We start from the raw sequence: 23,363 nt of genomic DNA on the forward strand, positions 1-23,363 counted from the left end.
GAATTTGGAAGAGTTCTCAAGCACAAGCAGTTAAGAAAGTCAGAGACTTAATTTAAAGGCAACTTGTATTTTATTTTGTTTGTTCTATATCAAAGTAATCCAAAATTCTTGCAGATTGCTTTTACATCATACGATGCATCAAAAATGTCAGTGATCCTTTACATAAAACATCTTGGTCTGTCTGACACTGTAGGCTGATTCTGGAGGCCCATTGGTGCGTGTGAGCATATATTTTTGGGGGGTTGTGTGAAAGTAATCACAAACAGCATGCACTATGTCACTCTAGTGGTGAGCTGTGGTCAGAAGAACAAGCCTGGTGTCTACACCAGCGTCCATACATACAGCTAGATCAGGAGCAAGATCACCTCAACATCAGTCATGTGATTCACCTTACTTTGCTGTGTTTTTTTCTGTACTTTAGCTGTCATTTGTATTCTGGGAATAAAAAGGGACAATAGCTTAGCTTGACTGGGAAAACAACCCAACAAAAACAGTTTATTAATCATTGATAAAACCAAGAATTTACTCCGAGCCCAGCTTTGAGTTAAAAGAGACACAAACTCACAAAGCTGAACCTGCCAGACAAAAGTACATCCCATCACTTCAGTAGGCTTATACTTAAGTGCATAAAATGATCGAACCTGTTTTGCAAGACTGCAACAAGGTTTTGTGCTTTCATCATTTGAACTTTCAGCATACAGTATTTATCAGATTTTTTTAAAAAGGACCAAGCAAAGTGTAAAAAAATGAGTTTGAAATCCTTTGCACTCTGCATCAGTGGCCATATAACAATCTGGTCCAGCCCATATTTCTTCCAAATACACTCAGTATATGAAAGCAAAAACTTTCCTTCAGCATTCCATTCAGTTTGACCTTCAACCTGCAATAACTTTAATTCAGCTTTGTTAATCCTGTCGTTTTGCTTGAATTTGCTAAAAATGGCTCTTCAATTGAAATTTACACCTTAGCACTCACACAAATACCAACAATCCTTCCTACAAACATCACTAGTGCTGTCCTGGTTCAACATGCTTAATCTCACTCTTAATCATATGAACTCTGCTGCAGTTTGTTATTACATCTATAGCAGCTCTGATAATATTGTGGCTTCTCATGTAACTGCAAAGTCACAATTATCGCTTCATCAAAGTAGTAAAATAACTCAGTAAAATATAGGCACACTTTCTAAAAGTGACCATCTCTGTCTCCAAATGTCTCCTTTGCTCTACGCTTCTTCTATGGCAGCAACTTTACTGGACTTGGTTGTGTTCTGGAGGGTGGCTGAAGATGAAGATGAGGTGGTGCTGGACTTCTTCTCCATGGATCTGAATGAAGTTGTGGTGGTGCTGGACTTTTTCTGCACGGTCTGGATGGTCTTCTTCCTCTTGACATGAAGAACTTCCATCGCATCCATGTTGACACCTTGCTGGATCTCCTCGCTGGTCTCCACCTGCTCAGAAGCTTGCTGTTGCTGTTGTTGCTGCTCCTCCATCATCTGCTGATAATGCAGCTGAAAGGAAGACAGAGAGGAATTTTTCAAGACCCTTTGCTGTCTAAGGACTTCCTTATTATATATATATATATATATATTTTTTAAAGACACTGTACTAATCACTAGTGTCACCATTCCATGATGAACTTACCATCATGTGTTGCTGATACTTCGCAATAGCCTCATCAGCGCTAACTCCATCAGCCAGCCCCAACTCTGCAGCCCGGCGTGCAAGCTCTGCTTTATGAGAACCAGGAGGGGTCCAGCCCACTCCTCTGATCCAGTTCAGGTCCGACTTGTAGTTCACCTTGAATAAAAAAAGAAAAGAAATGACAGTGGTATATTTCTACTACAAATAAGCAAGTGGCCCAAATTTAATACATAGCATTCTTAAATAACTTGGGGTTAATGTTATCAATACATTTCATACAATCTTTGGAAGATTTTGGTTAAGCCTGGGCTTATAGTCAGTTAGTTTTTTAATTAGAAAAACATGAATTATGATTCTGATTAAGGCAACAAAGCAAGCCAAAAATAAGTTGCTCTGACTGAGCATTTATACTTTGTGGCTTAAAACTGCAATAATGATTCAAAAGGTCCAAAAACATGGGATCTGTAAACTGGAAAACCAAAACAATAAACTCAAAGAGGGTAAAAGAATTCACAGAATTGTGGCTCATTATTAAACCAATACACAGACCAGTTAAATAATGAGAGCCAGCAACCACAAAATGACCCCAAAGTTAATCCACGGGGCAATTTTCCGTGTTAAAAGTAAATATGCTTGTTTTTTCAGGATCATCGTGTGACTAAAAGTAAACACTGAATTTGGCTCATGCCATAGGTCCCACTGTTGCACAAGATATTTGCTTTTTGAGCACCTAACAGTGCTTCTTCCCTAAATACATATCAATCAATAAATAAATGACACATCAATAAATGACAGTAATTATATTTTCAGATCCAGATCAGTTGCACGAGCATCACAACTTACATCACTCTGCAGTTTGTAGGCCTGCTTTGCATGCTTGACATTGAGCTGTTCGGGGTCACAGGTGTAGTCGTGGAGCTTGTGTCGATAGGTGAGGTCACTAGCCTGAGCTTGGCTCTTTTTGGCGTGCAGGAACTCGGGCTGATCTGGGCGGATGTTGTAGTGGGCACGTTCCTCCTTGGACTGACGTTTGTATTCTAAGTTGCTTTGGAGTTTGCTTGCTGCCAGAGAGTGCAACATCTTAGGGTCATCCTCCACACAGCGCAGGCCTACCTGGTGGCCCTTCTCCTTCAGGTAAGCCTCCTTGTAGTGGAACTGTTGCAGGGAGAAATACAGGGTCAGCTTCCTTTAAATGCCTTTGTTTAATACTGTTACTGTATAGTATAAAAATGTTTGACCTGGAATAATAGCCTCAAAAATGTATTTCAATGCAGCAAGGCCTATAACTCACATCACTAGCGATTTCTCTGGAAGCCTTGGCAGTTTGGAAGGGAATAGCGTCCAGCCTCAGGTCATAGCCCGATGTCTTCACTTGCTCCCCAGACGCCTTGTAAACTTTCTTCACGGAAAAATAATGCTCAAGATTAAAATGTTATGTAGAGATATTATCATCTTTTTTTAAAGGATTTTAAAAAATATTTTTTGCAAGTATTTAGCTGATAAATGTGCCTTACATCACTAATCTGCTGGGCATTCATCTTTGCTCTGATGAAGTCTGGATCATCTGGATGCAAGGTGTATTTATGCATGTCGTCATTCTTTCCAGATTTGTACAGCCTCTGTAGTGGATGAGAGGCACAGGCATGAACAAGGTAGCAATATCACCGCCAGCAGCTAAGACAGCAAAAGACTTAGAGCGGAATCAGGTTTTTGAATCATTTCTCTCTTATAAACATTTCCATCTTCTTCCTACCTCACTGCACTGCTGATAGCTAGTCTTAGCGTGGACTATATCAGGAGAGTCAGGCACTGAGGTAAACTTCAGGCTGTCTGGCAGCTGGCGATACCTCTTCTGCAAGAAGGAAGACCACACACACATTTAGACACAGATGGCGAAAGCTTTTAAAGCAATACTGCATAAATGCCAAATTCAGCTTCATATGCAGTCAGAGCTGGAGCTCATAACCTTACAGGAGTTTAATTAAAACCATAAACATGATGTATATATTACTTTAATTTGACAGTAAACTGCAGCAATATTGTAAATTAACAGGTTTCGGTGCATTACTCACATCACTTATAAGTTCTCCAGCCTTTTTGGCAGACTCCAGCTGAGGCGCACCCACTCCATCCCAGGCTACCCCTTTTATGAAATTGAGGTCTGACTTGTAGAGTTTCTAAACATAAAGTAATAGAGCAATAGATGAGTCAGGACATCTGCACTTCCTATTTGTAATTTGATCTCTTCTTCACTCTCAGCTCTCACCTCACTCTGCAGTTCATAAGCCTTTTTGGCCCATTTGACCTTCATGTCGTCAGGGAGCACCGTGTACTCGTGCAGCCTCGTCCTGTAGTCCTGGTCGCTGGCTAGTGCCTGCGCATTCTTAGCCGCCACCAGATTAATCATGTCTGGCGTGAGGTGGTACTGCCCGCTGGTTGTCAGTGCATCCTTGCGGTACTCCTGGTCGCTGGCCAATCGGCCGGCCTGCAGGCAGTGCAGCATATGTGGGTCGTCCATGATGCACTTGACCCCAATGTGCTTCCCCTTTTCCAGCAGGTGGTTGTGTTTGTACTTGTACTGCGGAGACACAAGTTCGATTAATCAACTGGAACTTATCTGCAAATTTTAATCAAAAGGATACAAAACCCTGCATACGATTCCTACTTTACCAGAGCTTAGAGTGAGCATTTTTTAAAAACTTAATCATGGTTGATTTAACTCTTTAAATACTTGGGTTTTGCTGTGCTGTTCAACAAATGTGATCTTACATCACTGGCGATGCCCGTGGAGCTCTTGGCAGCCTGGAAGGGGATGTCCTGCATGGTGAGTTTGTATCCCTGAGCCCTCAGAGTGTGCCAGGACTCTCTGTACTTTATCTGCAAAGAAAAAATAAAGTTATCTATATTGTATATACATATAACATTTGAAAAGAACATGCTTATGATCACTGTATGCTGTTAAGTACCTCACTAAAGTTGGCTGCATTGATCTTTGCTTGTGTAATCTCTGGCCTCTCAGATGTAATAGTGTAGCTGTGTTGGTCATTCACCCCTTTCTCCTTATACAAACGCTGGGACAGAGAGATAAAACCCAGTTTATTATCATTCAAATCATCAAATATTTCCAGCAAAGTAACATGCCTGGTTATTTCTAGTAATCTTAAAAAGGAACATTGCGGCTTAAGCAAGCAAAAAAAGACCTGTAGAGTACATCTACAAGAAAAGGAGAAACTAAAACAGTAACGTCATTGTCTTACTTCATTTGCGATCTGTGAACTGTGTTTGGCATGGATAATATCTGGAGAGTCAGCAACAGAGGTGTGCTTGAAGTTGTATGGCTGCTGGCGGTACTTTTTCTGTTGCAGAGAGAATTAAACAGTTAGTTTTTGGTGTAAATCAAGTCAATGTTTTGAATTCCCACCAACAAAATCAAAATTTAAACCCAGAAAAACTATAGTGAAACATTTCTACCACTGAAAATGTCAGATCCAGAATCAACTATACGATTTCCCTTGATCATGCATCAAGATACGGTGAATATAGGCAGCCTAACATGCACTGAAAGCACTAAAAAGGGCAGAAAGTCAATGAAAAAGCATAGGGGATATCTCACTTCACTAATGAGGTCTGTGGCCTTCTTGGATCCTTCAATCTGCAGAGCACCAGTGGCGATCCAGGCTGTGCCACGCAGGTAGTTCAGGTCAGAGCGATACAATTTCTGTAGGGTGGACAAAAAAGAATAAAATAGGAATATTACAGAAGCAAACCTGATTCCATTTTATTACTGTCAGTTAATATCTAGTACAAGTTTCAGCCTTTAATAATCAATTTGCCTGGTAGACGTGTGCTATCTGTTACAGAAATAAATAAACCAGCCTTGCAACCAGCCTCAAACACACTTTAAGTATCAGATACTAGCTGTTTCTTTAAAATAGCTTGGCCTCAACAACTGGCACTAAAAACTGAAAATCTTGATCACATCTCTGAATGTAAAAACAAATCTCATTATATAGAAACAACCACTGCAAAGGGTTTTTTTGATATACAAATACAGCATTTCATGTCTTCATTGATTTAATGGTTTAAAATTGTAAAGTACAAATAATGTTGCCTTTGTGCTCTTTTTCACAGCAAGCTCAGTTGTGACGGAAGAGCGTTGTTAAATCTATAAATAAAAGATGCTGCGTGCAGCTGTCTGCCGTCACTCTCACCTCACTCTGCAGGGTGTATGCTTTCTTGGCAGCTAGCAGCTTCAAGTCATCCGGCAGCGCGGTGTATTGATGCAGGGACAGCCGGTAGTCCTGGTCACTGACTAATGACTGTGCCTTTTTAGCATGTGCAACCTCCAGCATGTCCATGGGTAGGTGGAACTTTGAGAGTTCCTTTGCAGAGTCCTTCTTATACTTGATCTAGACGGGGAAATGTGATTACGAGAATATTGTATAATCATTAAAATATGATTTCTATCAGCTAAACTGCAGAAACTAAGTACTCACATCACTCTGTAGCTTGCTGGCATAGACTGAGTGAGCAATGTTCAAGTCATCCTGCAGTCCCTTCAGGCCGATCATCTTCCCTTTGGTCTTCTGAAATTCTTCTCTGTACTTTTGCTGAAATGACACACAAAACACACAAAGCTTAGTGAGGAGAGATATTTGAAAATCTGTGTTGACAAGAGCAGTTTGGGTTCAACTTTCTGCTAAAAAATAGTAATAATGTGGTTTCATATGATGAAATGGACTCTCACATCACTGAGGATCTCTGCAGATGCTTTGGCAGACTGGAAAGGAATGGCATCCAGACGCAGCTTGTAACTGCCATCACATATCTTCTTCCAAGATTCCTTGTATTGCGTCTGAAATGTGTCGGATGGACAAACTCAGTTTCACAGCGAAAACATTATATAAAACCTGCCGCAGAGAAGAACTTTTTGACTGATTAAATGTGCCTATGTATGGTTTTACCTCACTGATATTCATGGCATTCAGCTTGGCTTGCACCAACTCGGGTAACTCTCCGCTCAGTGTGTAGTTGTGCTTCATGTTTTCACCCTTCTCCCTGTACAACCTCTGTAAAGAAGAAAGAACAGCACTAAAGATCAGTTTACCGCAATGAAACAAGCCTTAAAATAACTCAATCCGGTGAACTTCTAGGTGCTACAGTGGTTTTTGTGGCATATGTCAAGTGGGCCAAAAAAACTCAACAAGCTAGGTAACAACACGTTTGTTGTATGCTATATCACGCAATAATAACATATGGCTGAGGCTACAAATGTCAGCTGAACTTACATCAATCGCAAGTTTGTTGCTTAGTTTGGCCTGGATCATCTCTGGAGTGTCTTCAACACTGGTGAACTTCAGACTGCTCACATCCTGACGATACTTTTTCTGGAGAAGAAAAATACCCCAGTGATGAACACTAGGCTGTAACAATGGGAGGCAACCATAAAAAACTCAATGCATATACGTGTTGGGACCACTAGAGGGCACACACTATATCATAAATATCCCACATAGCAAAATTGGTATGGCCCGGATCTGGCCCACACAATGTGCTTACACATGGCCCACATACCGAAAAGAATGACGCCCTGATCTGATTTGCCAGAGGTGGCTCACACATGGGCCAGTTGCAGATACACTGCTGGCCCTGTGCTGGCCCAGAACATTTTGAGCTCTGGCCCCAGATGTCAGCCTAATGTGTACCTTAATCAAGCCATGTAATAACAACATGTACTGGAACATAATAGTGGAAAACTAGCAAGACAAAACTCTGTTCAGACAGTGAATGGACTGATTCTTATATAATGCCTTTCTAGTCATCCGGATTACTCAAAGTGCTCTGTACAACATACCACATTCACCCAATCACACACTTTGCCTAAAATGGGTGCTTCCTAACTATATTCTAACTCTTGACATGCAGACTGGACAGGAGACAGGAGGCAGGGATCGAATCACTTACCCTCTGATCAGTAGGTGACCTGCTCTACCTCCTGAGCTTCAGCCACCCAGTGGTAAACATGACTAAACCCTCACTAGGTTTAGGATAAAGTGCACATCACAAACCTGTCAAACCTGCAATTGAAACGTTGGCTACCATAGCAGTATAGTATCGCAACATGGCATTTTGGTCTTCTAACTAAAATAGGAAAATGGGAACATGAATAGTGCCATCATTGCCAGACCTGGCCCACATCTGGTTGACATACACCCCGCCATGACATCAGTCAGTCAGAAGTGCCAGCTTGATGCCGGATCCGGGCCAGACCTGTTTTGTATGAGCCTGGGCCACATAAACCAAAACATAATAGGGCCAGATGTGGCATGCCATCGCATAAACAGTGCCATCTACACCAGGCCTGCCACATATCTGGATGACATATCACTTGCCATGCCAGAAGTCAGCCAGCTGTGCCGGCTTGACACCAGATCCAGGCCAGACTTTTCTGCTATATGGGATGGATCCTAAAAAATAAACTATCTATAAAAATCAAAAAGATGGAAAAACAAAAGAGACTTTGTTAGATAGATACATAACCACATGTTCACAAACAGTATACAGAAAAATGCTTGCTCAGGACGAGCTCCAAGATCTGTTCTATTTCATAAATAGACTAATGGTGGTAACATGAGTGGAATGACAAATAAGTGGTTGCTCATGATGAGATTAAGAATAGTGCATGTAGATTCCATGTAGGTACAAGAAAATGGCCAGAAGGATTTATCAAGAGTGTTTGCTAAGCAGGGGGCATCCGGACTTGAACCAGAGACCTCTTGATCTGCAGGCAAATGCTCTGCCACTGAGCTATACCCCAATTCCCACTGGACAAAGAATTTGACAAAATTTGTATGAAATTATACGTTAGAAATTGACAAAAGGGAAATATTAAACATTTAGATTTTTCGGAATGCAAAGTGAGTTTGCTAAGTAGGGGGCATCCTGACTTGAAGCCAAGACCTCTTGATCTGGGGTCAAATGCTCTAGAAGAACCCTGATAGCTAAGGCTTTGACTCGGATGGTGTCTGAAAATGCTAAGATGCACGCGAGTCAAGGATGATAAAGGCCTCTTGACAAGGGGCAAGAACGCTTGCAAAGTAGGGGGGCATCCGGAGTTGAACCAGAGACCTCTTGATCTGCAGTCAAATGCTCTGCCACTGAGCTATACCCCCACTCCTCCTAATACTCTAAAAGAACCCTGATAGCTAAGACTTTGAATTGAATTGTGTCAGGAAACACTAAGAACAAGGAGAGTCAAAGGATAGGACAACATTTGTATGAAAATATAGTTTAGAAATGAACAAAGGTGAAAAATTAAGGAACAGCGTTTTACTGAATTCAAAGTCAGGCCTGGAAAGAGCCCTGATAGCTAAGGTTTTGACTCGGATTGTGTCTGGAAATGCTAAGATGCATGACAGTCATGAACGCTTGCTAAGTAGGGGGTATCCGGACTTGAACCAGAGACCTCTTGATCTGGGGTCAAATGCTCTCGAAGAACCCTGATAGCAAAGGCTTTGACTCGGATTGTGTCTGAAAAAGCTAACATGCATGATTGTCAAGAACTCTTGCTAAATAGGGGGCATCTGGGCTTGAACCAGAGACCTCTTGATGTGCAAACAAATGCTCTGCCACTGAGGTATACACCCATTTCCCCTAATACTCTAGAAGAACCCTGACTGGCTTTGACACGGATTGTGTCTGAAAACGCTAAGATGCTCTAGGTTCAAGAACGTTTGCTAAGTAGGGGGAAATCCAGACTTGAACCAGATACCTTTTGTTCTGCAGTCAAATGCTTTGCCACTGAGCTATACCACCATCACCCCTGACCAATGAACCTGAGAAAGCTTTCATGAAATTAAACGTTAGAAATGGACAAAAGGGAAATATTAAAGATTTAGATTTATCTGAATGCAAAATCAAGCATGCAAAGAGCGTTTGCTAAGTAGGGGGCATCCCGACTTGAACCCAAGACCTCTTGATCTGGGGTTAAATGCTCTCGAAGAACCCTGATAGCAAAGGCTTTGACTCAGCTTGTGTCTGAAAATGGTAAGATGCATGACAGTCAAGAACGCTTGCTAAGTAGGGGGCATACGGACTCGAACCAGAGACCTCTCTCCTGACTTCAACATAAGACCTGGTTCATTAGATTAGAACACCCATTATGCATCTGGAAATTATAGGAAGCAGAAGCAGGGAGCTATACGCCCTGAATCGAATTAAAAATCCACCCCTGTAGCTATCAAATTAAGATGAAATCCACATGAACTTATCAGTTAAGGCAACAAGAGATGCTAAATTACATAATGTCAAATTATATGTCTCCTGTACTCAAAGTGAGAACTGGTTCCACAGAGCAGAAGCCTGATAGGTTTGGGCTTCTGAATGGAAATTTAGCCCATAGGCCTGAAGGAACAGGTTTTCTCATAGTTTAAAGAATGCCTGGATATGTTGGATGAGCTTTATAGTTTTATGTTTTTTACCATGTAAAATCAGATTTCCTCAGATTTTAAAGTATGAACTTTAACTTGAATTGAAAAATATTTAAACAGATATGATTTTAAACCTTGGAAGTTTCTGTGATATAACTCTCTAACCAAACTGAACACTAAGAAGATTGAGACTGATCTAAAAAAGAATACTTTTGCCTCATTTTTACAAAAAAAGGGGGAAATATTAATAACATTTAACAGTGATTGTTTTATAGCTACTCGGAGCAATGCCTTGTGAGTCATAGTATTAAACATTACCTCGCTGACCAGCTCCCCAGCTTTCTTTGCTTGCAGGACATCTAGAGATTTCGAGGCCTCCCAGCCAACGCCCTTCATCCAGTTCAAATCTGACCTGTACTGTTTCTGAAAACAGACATGCGCACATATCAGTATCAAATTCTGCAGCACTTTTGCATGAAATGATTGGTCATTCCAGTGCCTAAAAGTAAGATTTACATCGCTTTGTAGTCCATAAGCCTTCTTCGCCCAGGCAACATTAATGTCAGTTGGCAGAGTAGTGTATTCATGGAGTATAGTCCTATAATTGGTCTCGGTTGCCAGGTCTTGAGCCTTCTTGGCATGGCTGATGTTCAGCATATCCAGGGAAACACTGGAAATGAAGATTAGTTTCAATGAGGAGCTTTGTTCCAAAACTGCAGAAAATTAAAGGTCAGTTATTGTTGAGTTATATTGAATCGGTGCTCTTTGCTGATTGGGGTCTACTTAAAAAGAAGGATAATACACTTCATTTTACTTTGACTTTATCTGGGGTGATGGCTCATGCAGTCTTTATCAGAGCTTGCTTGACCTATTGAAATTAGATGTTCTGTAAAACTTTCTAAATTGCTGCTGGCATGAAAAGAAAGCAGGATATTGCTAAGGAATCTGCTAATAATGTTTGTAATAATCTAAAAGCTTCTGTCAGTAGTTTTCCTCTTCAACTGATATCTGATAACTGATATAAGCTCTTTATCTCATTTTTAGAGTTACTGAAATGTTATAACACATGCATCATTACCCTCTGAGGTATAAGGATAAGAATATTAGGGCTAAATGACCTCGCTAACTCAGAAAATGCAAAATGAATGCAAAATGAATTGCTTCACTTATTACCAATTAATTAAAGAAGACCATGCGATACAGATTTAAGAAACTATACCCAACTATAAATGACTCCCTTTACTTTATCTCTAGTACCAGATGCATCTGGGTGTGAAGAACTAAGCTGGGCCTCACCTGTATTTGGTCTTAGTGTCCTCGTAGTTCTTTTTGTAGTGGCGATCACTCTGTAGTTTGGTGGCCAGAGAGGAGTGAGCCATCTGAGAATCCTCACTGACCGCTTTAATGCCAATCATCTTGCCTTTGTTTTTCTCATACGTCTCTTTGTATTTCACCTGCAAAAAGACAAGAAATAAATGGTTCAAGATGCTAAATGCTACTTCTTAAAGAATCCAATGATTTAAAAATGCTGCAACTCAACCTAACCTAAGGTTATTGCAAATTCCAGAGTAAAAGAGAATAGAAACTCACATCACTAGCCAGGTCTCTCTTGGCTCTTGCTGTGAGTATAGATAGGGAGTCCAAACGGAGCTCAAAGCCCTTTTCCCTCTGCTTCTCCCAGTTGCTCTTGTACACTTTCTGCAAAGACAAATGCACGAGGAAAAAAATCATATCGGCACCTCACACGCACATATTGAGAAACTCGTTAAATTGCTTTCACCTTCAGGTGGAAACACAGAAAACTGTGAGGGCTGCGTGAGACAGACTAGAGACAATTTGTGAGACAAATTAAGCGTGAAAGACAATTTCACGTTGAACGGTGCGTGAGCTGCTACTTCAAAAGACTTAAAGTGCATTATATCACGTCATGTGGATTTTTAAAAGCAAATCTAATTTTGATAATTTTAAATTATTGGACTGAATAATTGGCTAACCAGCTTGATTTTGTGCCATATGGAAACACTAAATAAGTTCAGCTGAATATAAGAAATTGGCTTAAATAGATTCCGCTTTCTGAGAACAACACTATGTCGAATCAGGTCACAGAATCAAACTTCCTTGGTGTTTTTAAGAAGATAAAATACAGTTTGTTTGTGACATTTTATATATATATATATATATATATGTTTGGTTGATATATGCAGTTTTGTGATGATACCCTATGATTCATTAACTTGTGGAATCATCTTCAGCAGCAATAACTTGAAGTAATCGTTTTCTGCAGATCCTGGTTGCTAGTTTTTTACCTTTTTAATTTCTATGGAAGAACAAAGGACGTACTTGGTTTTCCACAAAAAGTCCCTTTAAAACATAATTTGTCAAATGATTGTATGCATGAACTTATACCAGTTCAAGTGTAAGACACACGGCAGTCAACTGAACATTCTTGAGGAGCTTGTATAATGTAGCAGATAACAGATATAGTTTAAAAATGTGAATAATTGTTTTCTACATCAATTTTTTTTAATATAAATGAACTTACTGCACTGAGAAGGTCTGCGTTAGCCTTTGCTTGTCTGAAAAGAGGTTCGTCCTTTGTGATGGTGTACTGGTGCAGCATCTGCTCTGTGTTTGCTTTGTAGGCCAACTGAAAAGTCACATAGATTAGTATATACTGCAAGAATGCACTAGAATGAATGGCATCTCATTCTGGCTCTAAAGTGGAGACTTACGTCGCTCTGCAGTTCCTGGCTTTTCTTTGCGTGCTTGATGGAGAGATCATCAGCCACCTGGGTGAACCTGATGCTGTCTGCCTTCTGACGGTATTTGGTCTGAGAGAAAAAAGCAAATAAAACGGTGTGCTTGAAAGAAAACAGCAACAAACTTAAATATAAACACAAGCACATTTCCACTCACATCACTAAGCAGCTCTCCAGCTTTCTTTGCCTGAGTGATGTTGAGACATCCTTCAGTCTCCCAGCCCACTCCTTTCATCCAGTTCAAATCTGAACGATACTGGTTCTGCAGAGAGGAACAAATGTCAAGAAAGACTTCTCCAAAAGACTTCTCTTTGCCTTTTTCTTCATGTTTCTGCATTTAAAAGAGACCCCTTAACCAAAATATCGCCCTCAGATGGATCTCTCACCTCACTTTGGAGGGCATAAGCCTTTTTGGCCTGCTGGACCTTGATGTCATCTGCCATGACTGTGTAGTCGTGGAGCTTTGTGCGATATTCCAGGTCACTGGCGAGTGCCTGGGCCTTCTTGGCATGGCTTAGGTTGATCATGTCCAGAGGAAGGCTGTACTGGGCCTGGCTCTCTTTAGAGCCCTTCTTGTATTCAATCTGAAGTTGTAACAAAAAGCAATAGGTAACCTCTGAGGTTATACTCTGGGCTTGTGTGAGTCACACAAGTCTACACTATTACATTGCAGATCAAGCAATTTCTACTTACATCACTGCTCATCTTAGCCACTTGCAGAGAGTGCAGAGTCTTGGAGTCGCTCACGTTGACCCCCACAGCCTTCTCCTTGTTCTTCATGTAACTCTCTTTGTATTTAATCTGAAACACATGCCCGTCTGACTTGATTTCATTTGCCAGCTTTTACTTCTGATTAAAGCCACTTGGATTTTTGCTTAGATGTCTTTGCAGCAAAGATAAGCGTGAGTTTACTTACGTTACTTGCAAGGTCTCGGGAGGCCTTGGCTGCTTTGACGCTCAGATCGTCCACACCAATTTCACAAGCTTTAGACTTTGTCTTCTCCCACTCCTCTTTATATTTAATCTGAACAAACAGAAATGGGTTATGGCATCATAATGGCAATAATAAGATAGATCATGTGGATTGGTATTGAATTCTGGGTGCTTGCATGACGCGTGAAGGTAAGCTATTGATGCAAGTGTGAGAAGAGTAAACTTACATCGCTACACAAAGCAGCATTGGCTTTGGCTTTTTGGATTTGGGGCAGGTCTTGGGATAGTGTGTACTGATGCTTTGTCTTCTCATACCCGGCTTTGTAATTTAACTAGAGGCCACATGAATTACATGGTTAGAAAAACTAAGAAACTTAAGTGTTATGCCTGGTGTTATACTGTTTACTTACATTGCTGACAAGCTGAGCATTTTTCTTGGCCAAAACAATGTCAGGTGTGTCTGTCACCGACTTGTACTTCACCTGGTCAATGTGCTGCCTGTAGTTCTTCTGCAACCACAATGACAACAGCGCTGGGATGAAGTTTGCTATCTGAGAACTGACTTTACATTTTAATAATTTTTCTGATTTTAAGTGCTTTTAAAAAAAACTTTTAGCGTTAAAATGTCCCTTTGTCTTAATTATATTGTTGGAGGCTGTACCTCTTTCAGTGGATCCAGTTTTCTTTGGCTTTGGTAACCTGGTGTAAGATTGGCCGGGTAGTTGTATTCAGCCTGCTCCTGCTCACAGCCTTGTTTATAAGTAATCTGAGATATGCAGGACAAAACCACCACATCAATAAAATCACTCGCACAGACAGTTGACAGTTTATCATTTTCTATTTACAAATTAAACATATAAAATAGTTTCTTTTTATCCGTGTAATATGAAATCAAATCCAACCAAGCAGATCTAATACACTGATTTGATTCAAAATAAGACTTACATCACTTGCCAGCTTCCTCGCTTTCATGGCATGCATGGTCTTCTTATCAATACCCGAGTCTTCATAGTGGCCTTTCATACCAGTAGTGTATTTCTCTTTATATTTGTTCTATAGAAAATATTTTTTAAAAAAGAAACATTTTCATGTGCTGATGTCAGGTATTAATATATAAATACGTTGTTTGTAGGGTGTCAAAAAATCTACAAAATTATCAAATTATATATATTTGACACTGTTTGCGATTAAACTTACATCACTGGTGAACTTGGCAACCTTGGCTGCATTTTGAAACTGTGGCGTCTCACAGAAATTGATGCTGTGTCCTTTGCTGTTCTCCAAGTCTTTTTTATACTCCACCTGTTAGCAAACGTAAGAATAAAGCAGCCAAGCTGTAACATTTTTCACTGCAACCTCTTTTTCTGTTTTCCACAGTGAGAGCTGATCCTTTGTGGCACATTGGTGCCTACATGGCTAAATATACAGTAAAGTTCCTCCCACTAATCAGTCACCGTCACTGACACTCCATCATCACTCAAGAGTCTCTGAGACCATCCTTTAATCTTAAACATGCTTTGCTGAGCTTAACATTAAAACCATTTCCCTATTTAACATGTCAGTCTCTTTATCATGAAAATATCACACAGGGGAAACCTCACCTTTAAACACTGGTGCTTGAAGTTATGTGATCATGGCTGTTATTGGGGCCGTCTTTTCTGCTAGCTTTATGCTCAAATACAAATAAAGTCACTGATCTCAACCTCTGGATGCTGTTTATTTTCATAAAATTATCTGAGGAATCTAATGCTTTGTGCTCCAGTGTGGTGTGTGAAATACCAGTATCACATTTAGTACTAATATAAAGTCTATTGATGCACCATGCTAATCAAGTTTGCTAGTGTTAGCTTGTGGTGGGCAGATTAATCCAACGCTGGTATTGGTTTTGGATCGACAGTAGTGTTATATTATCGATATTTTGTTTCTATCTTCTTACTTGAGTATGTAGTCCACTGAATTGGGTTAAATATTTGTTTTTTAATGCAAAAATATACCTCAGTCATCGTGTGTTCACTGTCAAATCTATAGCACAACAGAAACTGACACAAAGTGCTTTAGAGACAGGCACATTTACATTCCAGGTCTCCAAAAAATAGTTTCCATAAGCAATAAAAAGCTGAAAAGTGTGTTTTATTGTGTAAACTAAAACTGAAAGTGATTTAGTGTTTATTAAATGTGATGATGATGATGATGATGATTCATTTTTAAAAATCATGACATGCTGCTCTTTGCTACACAAGCTGCCTTTATAGGTTAAAAGTATCAGTGTGGGCATTGGTATCTGAAATACTTGCCCTGTATTTACTTAAAATACTTTACAATTCGCAGTATAGAGCAGCACTAGTGTTAGCTGATAACTTCTCATCCAAATATTTCTACTTTTGGATTAAAAAGCCAAAACGACTACACTCCAGGGTTTAAAATGTAACCCACCAACCATGCTATGTTCTTTATTTACAGTCTGTCATTATATCATAAACATTATTTGAAGCAAAAAACAAAAAAACAAAAACAAAACTGAGATAATGTGTCTGCGTGGTTTTGGTGGAAAATTAGATTCAGAATAAGAGCTAATTTCTAACATATTTTTAAGGCTAAGAATAGATTCTTAAAAATAAAGCGCAGTGTGAGGTAACCTTAGTTTGGCAGGATGTGCCATGACCTTGGAGGTAAGCTGTCACCTCACCACACAAGCATTTCAGAGATGCTGAAAATGCAATTCGGGAGGCTTCATGTCTGCTGGACGCTGACACAGTACACCCAATATCTCCCACTCTTAAACACACATACATACATTTACCTGAGACTGACTGTTGCTTAGACAAAAAGCTATTTGAATATTCACGTTGTTCTTTCCCTACGCTCTGAATAAATCTAGACACACAAATGTATTTAGCGAAGGTTGTATGCTTCTCACGGGCCTCACCTCACTGACAATCTTGTTGATTTTTCGTGCGTTCTTCAGTGCCAGATTATCCTCAGAGGTCAGACTATGAAAGTGTGACGTGCCCTTCATCTTGTTTAAGTCTTTCTTGTATTTTAACTGGAAAGAGATGAAAAATTACTAAGCGTGTTGTAGGAGGAGAAGGACAAACAGTTTTGCTCCTGCAAGGTTGAGGAACACACACAAACAGAGTCTAATTCAGCCACTGCGGATAGTTTAGAGAATGATGACATCAAGTCTCCTCATTGTTGTCCCTCGTCTGCTATTCTGCCCGGTGTTGACAAGGACACTTGATTGATGAAGCTGAAACTCTTACACACTACACTGCAATGTTTTGACAACATTTACTACTAGTCCACATGTCTAGATGACAGATACAAGTTCCCTTTTTAACACGCAATCCTTCCAACACCTACACAACAAAGCATCTAAATGTTAGACTCAACATATTTGGGACTCAGGAGGTAAAGCAGGTCATCTGCTGATCGGAAGGTTTGTGATTTGATCCCTGGCTCCTCAGGTCTGCATGCCAAATATCGTTGGGCAGTATACTAACCGCAGGTTACTCTCCGATTCATCCATCAGAGTGTGAATGCTAGTGAGAAAGCACTGAAGAAAGTGAATGTGGCATGTTGTATAAAGCGTTTTGAGTGCGCTGGGAGAGTAGAAAAGGGGCTAAATAAAAATCAGTCCATTTACCAAGATGGACCAATTACATGTTTGTCAAAGATACTTACAGCTTTTAGAAATATTTCACTGGGTCCACAGTCAGATTGATACTTACATCACTGGCAATTTCCTGTGCCTTCTTTGCAAGGTGATAACCAGGCGTAATCATGGCGGGGAAACTGCCTTTGCCTCGCTGTTGCTCGTATTCTTCAGTATAGGCAATCTGGAAACAGGAGAGCACTTTGCTTTATTTAGTTCACTTTGAATTAAAACAAACTGATGGAACAGTGACAGTAATTTTCATACGTGGCTGAAGTTCTCTGCATTTTCTTTGGCATGGACAATCTCAGCAGCGGCCGCTTCAGCGCTGGCTTTCCCCTTTATCTCCTGTTCGTACATCTGACGATACTTGATCTGGTTCAGCATGAAAAAAACAGCATTTAAACATTTAATCACAAACATGCATTAGTATTTACTTGCATATGTGTGTGCTGTTTTTTTTTGTTTTTTGTTTTGTACTACTTACGTCACTGGCCTGCTCAGTGGCCTTCTTTGACATTTTGTATCCAGGTGTAAGGTGTGCAGGGAAACTACCTTTACCTCTCTGCTGCTCATATTCTTCTGTGTAGGCATACTGATGAAAAAGAGGTGACGCCTCATATCCATAAATATATTATTGTAACAATATATATGTTTATAGTTGAGAAGAGCTAGTTACAAAAAAAAAAAGTCAACAATGTCTGAAGGGCTTACATCGCTAACAATTTGTCCTTGTTTCTTGGCCAGAATCACCTCAGGGGGGTCCACAAATGTTGTGTATTTGGAAACTCTTTCCTCATGTCCTTTTTTATATTCCAGCTGAAGAGAAAGACAACAAAGCAATTTTATTTGGCCTCTTGAATTTTTGATAAACTTGCATGGATTGTTTAACAGAAAGGGAAAATCAGTGAAGTTTAATCTTTTCTGTGAGGTACAGAAAGCTAAATGAAATCCACTTACATTACTTGCTAAGGTATTTGCCTTCTTGGCAGTTTGGTAGCCAGGTGTGATCATTGCAGGGAAGCTACCTTTTGCTTTTGACTGCTCATATTCTTCTGTGTATTTGACCTGCACAAAAAAGAAGCCACAAATCAGCCATGTGACCAACACTGTTAAAAAGTTTAAGGTTTTTGATATCAACTATTTAAATAGAACATACTCATGATACAACAACACAACAACCAGTGAGAAAAAAATGTGTACTCACATCACTGATGGTATTCTGTGCCTGGGACATTGTCACTATCTCCTGGTTGCTCACCATCCCTGAATACCAGGTCTGCTGCTGTGAGAACTCAGACTGAGACTGAAAGGCCTGTTTATATATAAAAGATAAACATGGTCAATTACAAATGTTCCTAAACCAGGTAATTATCCATCTTGCAAGGTTTTTATGAACTTGTTAAATAAGCCATGCAATTCTTTTATGTGAAATGATACAAAGAATAAACAAGTGCTTACTCATGACAGACAAAAGATTTGGCTGAATTAAAATACTAAAGTAGAAGAAATTAGGAAGTTTGAAGAATAATTTTTAATTCTTCTCTCTTTTATTTGATAAAGATAAGAATTTGGGTTGAAAATTCCCTTTAAAAGGGTTCAATGGCCAGTTGCTCTCCCAGGAGCTCACCTGGCTGGCCATCTGATTGGCTAGGCAAGCCTTCTCCAGCTCCATGGATCTCGTGTCACAGTGGAAGGTGGACATAAAGCGTTCGCCATCTTCGCGATACTTCAGCTACAAAGATGGCACATGGATGACAAGCATTAAGCCAAGGCCAGCGAGCATTTGCACATGCAGACGCTGCACATGTGACTGCAGTATCCATTTTGGTAGTTGGATGCTACTAATCACCTAAAAATAAGAATATTTTTTTTACTGCTAGTCCTAACTGGTATTGCTTTACTTCAACAGCGCCAAACATCTCTCTATTCTTGTGCTGCAGGAGAACCTGAGCTGAAAAGCTAAATGATGAAGGGATAATGTTAGAGAGCTGGTATTAATAACTAAGATGTTCCAGTCAAGATGGTACAAGACCTGCCCAGAACGAACCAGAATAGAGTACATTGTATATCATCCTAGAGCTGTAAAAACCATCCCAAACTAATCTTAGAATAGCTCTATGTCAGAGAAAGAGACAGGACAGAGTGACGTCTCTAGAGCATCATCGCCTAAAGGGTATAAAGTACAATCAAGAGGAATAAGAAAGCAAAAGCTGCATGTCAACCCAAGCAAGATATATACTTTTTAAATGTTCAGTTGGGTAAATCTAGACAAAGGTTTGAGGGCCACTCATGATCCGAGGTCAGCCCTCAGATCAAATGTCGAAATGTTAATTCCCATATCCTTCCAGTGGCTTAAAACAGTAGCCGAGGCGCTTGCTAGCCTACTGCTAATATAAGCACGAGAGCCTTGCGTGAACTTAGAGACACAGACAGACTCAGACAGACAGAAACAGGTGGGTGAGCAGAGGAGAGGAAGGGATGTGAAGCTGTTTTTCCTGACATATAATTTTAGCCCGTTGAAGCATAAAGTGGGCTACGTGGAGGGGGTGTCTAGCCCCTGTCAGGGAAACAGAAATAACCTGAGCCAGTCTCCATTCCAAACCACGTCCGTCACCACGGCCTCAGAACCACCGACCACCTCTCGTAAAGAAGGAATTAGACCTTTGTGATCCAACAGTAATGGATAAAAATGCTCAGGGTCAAATCTCAAGATTTTTACTGCCTTTTTAGACCTCGGTGCTCAGTATAAATAACAATCTTTAGAGTAGACACAGCCATGAACTGTCTTTCCTCTAGTGCCATAGACAGCAACAACAATGCCAGTGAGTCAGAGGACTGAAACATGTTGTATGGCATGCATGATGCTGCTGTGGTTTTGCTCATGATGTCCTCTTACCTCACTGCTGGCCTTACTTTGCTTCTTTGCATTAATGTTGATGGGGGTCTCATAGACGCTTGTGAATGTGTTGTTCCTTGGATTGTGCCTGAAAGGATGAGATACACATATAGTTGCCAACATGGCCACACCAGGTGTAATTCACAACGTTAAAAATGGGACCCTGGCTATTGTGCAATCGTGGTTTACTAAGATGCAGTTAATTTGCCTCCTCTGTGCTTTACTCATTAAAAAAAAGACTATGTTTCTATTTATTTTTATCATGTCTGGTGATCAATAGGCAAACGATCAATAGGCATTGCAGTAGTATTGACTCCTACTTACACAGAGCAGTACGGCCTCTTCTTGTGGCTGACAAAGTTATTTGGAGTGAGTACCATTTTGCAGACATCACAATGAAAACATGCTTTGTGCCAATTCTGCCAAAAATGAAAGAAAGAAAAAGAAAGACAGACCATGAATCTTTAAATCCGTGTTCAGAGGAAACATGACTGGAATCTAGTTCATTAAGCAGAGAAAAAATGCTGGACAAGTAATTTCTGGTATATCTGATTAATAAGAGGCCCAGAATAACATCAGTAATCACATCACATTTTTCCACATGGACTTATTGACTGATTCTCTAAAGCTTTAATGTCACTGTTAAACTGTAAGTCTTTTTTGTCCAGTCTTTTAATTAAAAACAATCTTATATCCATAACCATTGTGCAGCTGTTATTAGTTTTATGGCTAACACAGACACATTCGAGTGTTCACTTTAACCCAAGAAGGCATTTATTTATAAATGCTTTAATGTATTACCTGGTCAATGCAGTTGATCTTCTCAGCTGGGTAGACCACAAACCCACACCTGGCACAAGACTGCATGGTGAATGTTTTCCCTTCTTCTCAAAATCTCTCGGGAAAACCAATAAAACTAGCGTGAAGTATTGGCCAAAATGAAGTCGGGTCAGTCAGACGGACAGACAGCCGTTTAGTTGAGGAACTGGGAATCCCAGTGCGTCTCTGGTGGCTGAAAACTTAGCTCTGTGACTGTGGGACTGTGAAACTGGCTCTTACTTCACACCATGTCCCATGATGGACCACCCCCCTTCTGTGCCCCGTGCTCAAAGACTGGCCGAGTCCAGCTGTCTGTCTGCAGAGAGGGGGAAACAGAGTGACAGAGAGTTCACATGTCAATCTATATGTGTAATGATCCTCAGTTGGACAGCTACCTCAACTTTGAGTATCTCCACATGACTAACAAGATAAAAGTGTGATTCCCTGTGTAATACTTTTACTTAGTCAAGTCATCAGCCATGCATGTAAACACAAAGTGTAGGCTGTTTGTTTAAGGCAGGTTTCTGTAGACTTACAAAAGATTTAAAGAACAATGACACAGGATTAATACAGACATGCGAGAAAAAATACACATTAGCAAACAGCTTTATTGACACAAAATGAGGCAATCAAGACCCCTCTGAAGCTCAAAAGGGTCAGGGTTCACTGTAAGACTGTCATGAGGTTGAGGTTTTTAATCTAACTGTGATAATAGGTCACATACCTTGACCTCATAGGATTTTTTTTTGTGATTTTTGATAGATTAAATATGCAATAGGAGTAAATATTGAATGCTTTGAAATTAATTGTTTATAGAGTATTCTTATACTTGAAGGAAATAGTTTCATATTAGGGAATTAGTCAGCTATAACATATTACTTTTCTCTGCGTGATCAGAGACGTTCGATGTTTGAGGTTAGTAACTTCAGTCTATAATGTGACATTTTATCTGCGATGTCTTAAAATGCTTCTTTGATTTTCTAATGGATCAACTGTTTTAGTCTAAGATACAGTAAGACTTCTTGTGCCTTTTACAATTTCATTACAATAAGAATAGAAACAGGAGCAGAAACAGAAATACTCTGTTAGAGTAAAAACTGCAAAAATAATTTTAAAAATAACTAAATAAGCTTGAATTACTAGCAACCAAGATACAGAAAATAACAATTAAATGTCTTAGTGTAATAGCCACAGATAGAATGGATCTCTTGGAGTGCTCAGAGATCCTTTGGGCCAATGAGGCTGTTGCTGTGTGTGCTGCAGTGACCAATCAGAGAGGCATGTGTCGGGTGGGATAGATTGCCCATGATGCTGAGGAGTTTCTTCAGCATCCTGCTCTTACACCTCTACTGGAGTCTGACGCTCCACTCCCAGAACTGAACCAGCCTTTTAGTTTGTTCATTCTGCTGGCATCAGCTGCTCGCACTCTGCTGCCCCAGCTCACATAGAAAACCACACTTGCCACCAGAGTGATAAACATAGACTGATATTGAAGGTTCTGAGCTTCCTTAATAGATGCAGGAGACTCTGGTCCTTATTAAAGACAACCTCTGTTCTCTTGGACCGGTCCAGTTTCTTGTCTATGTGTGCTCTTAGGTATCTGTATTTTTCAACAGCATCAGTTCCCCTCACAATAACAGGGGAGGGAGGAGGAACATGGCTCAGTGGTAGAGCCAAGAAAAGTCTTAAGTCTAAAATGTAGAGGGTGAAGAAGAAGGATCATAAAACAGTTCCCTGTGCTGCTCAGTGTACTGTCAAAGCAGCAGCTCCCCAGCCAGAACTGCCTGGTAGTCTAATGACTATGAGTGGAGCATCGACCTGCACAGATTTCCCCAGTACTAATGGTCGTAATGGTGTTAAAAGCACTGGAGAGCAGGTAGATGAAGGCATCCTCCGCATCTGTGCCCTCGGTAAGAAAACTGCAAGGGGTCCAGCTAAGGCTCCACCAGATGCAGATAACAGAGGATTAGCATACAGTTTTAATTTGGTATATTTGATAGGTGCTTTTCAATACCCGGCGAGGCACTGAATAAGATTTTCTTTAAACTTTAAGCAGTAATTAAGAGACAGAAAAAATATATAAGAAACAAACTGCATTTGTAATTTAGGGCAACATTAAACAAATTAATATACATACCTGGCATAGATTATTCGCTTTATGCTGTATTATTATGACTTCACCGGCCAGCACAGAAAAGAGTCTTAATTTACGTTTGTGGATATAAATTT

The 23,363-nt window shown here is 40.1% G+C and overlaps 1 protein-coding gene and 1 non-coding gene across 5 annotated transcripts; both read right to left on the reverse strand.

Moving 5' to 3' along the window:
* Positions 1 to 51: 51 nt before the first annotated feature.
* nrap (nebulin-related anchoring protein) lies at positions 52 to 21,427 on the reverse strand. 4 transcript variants are annotated; one of them, XR_014875688.1, is made up of 44 exons: positions 21,117 to 21,426; positions 20,640 to 20,734; positions 20,316 to 20,403; positions 19,047 to 19,151; positions 18,624 to 18,731; positions 18,377 to 18,484; positions 18,131 to 18,235; positions 17,904 to 18,011; positions 17,684 to 17,791; positions 17,493 to 17,600; positions 16,691 to 16,807; positions 14,962 to 15,066; positions 14,710 to 14,817; positions 14,426 to 14,530; positions 14,175 to 14,273; positions 13,992 to 14,096; positions 13,748 to 13,855; positions 13,525 to 13,632; positions 13,218 to 13,415; positions 12,989 to 13,093; positions 12,805 to 12,903; positions 12,615 to 12,719; positions 11,663 to 11,770; positions 11,369 to 11,526; positions 10,589 to 10,742; positions 10,391 to 10,495; positions 6,932 to 7,030; positions 6,608 to 6,712; positions 6,391 to 6,498; positions 6,140 to 6,253; positions 5,855 to 6,052; positions 5,257 to 5,361; positions 4,901 to 4,999; positions 4,610 to 4,714; positions 4,413 to 4,520; positions 3,910 to 4,221; positions 3,716 to 3,820; positions 3,397 to 3,495; positions 3,158 to 3,262; positions 2,935 to 3,042; positions 2,487 to 2,798; positions 1,644 to 1,799; positions 310 to 1,510; positions 52 to 187 (listed from the first exon to the last, which is right to left on the reverse strand). XR_014875688.1 is itself a non-coding variant. In XM_085170122.1 (43 exons), exons 1-43 carry the CDS (start codon positions 21,180 to 21,182, stop codon positions 1,226 to 1,228), a joined length of 5,409 nt encoding a protein of 1,802 aa, XP_085026248.1. In that variant the 5' UTR covers positions 21,183 to 21,426; the 3' UTR covers positions 52 to 1,225. The 4 variants fall into 4 exon arrangements, 3 of the variants coding, with proteins under 3 accessions (XP_085026248.1, XP_085026251.1, XP_085026249.1); XM_085170122.1 differs by having other exon boundaries at positions 52 to 1,510; XM_085170125.1 differs by lacking the exon at positions 16,691 to 16,807 and having other exon boundaries at positions 52 to 1,510; positions 21,117 to 21,427.
* trnac-gca (transfer RNA cysteine (anticodon GCA)) lies at positions 8,744 to 8,815 on the reverse strand. Its single transcript has one exon. It is a non-coding gene; the product is annotated as a tRNA-Cys (tRNA).
* Positions 21,428 to 23,363: the final 1,936 nt, after the last annotated feature.

The sequence above is a fragment of the Neolamprologus multifasciatus genome, chromosome 8, assembly GCF_963576455.1.
Source record: "Neolamprologus multifasciatus chromosome 8, fNeoMul1.2, whole genome shotgun sequence".
In the NCBI taxonomy this organism is placed as follows: Eukaryota; Metazoa; Chordata; class Actinopteri; order Cichliformes; family Cichlidae; genus Neolamprologus; species Neolamprologus multifasciatus.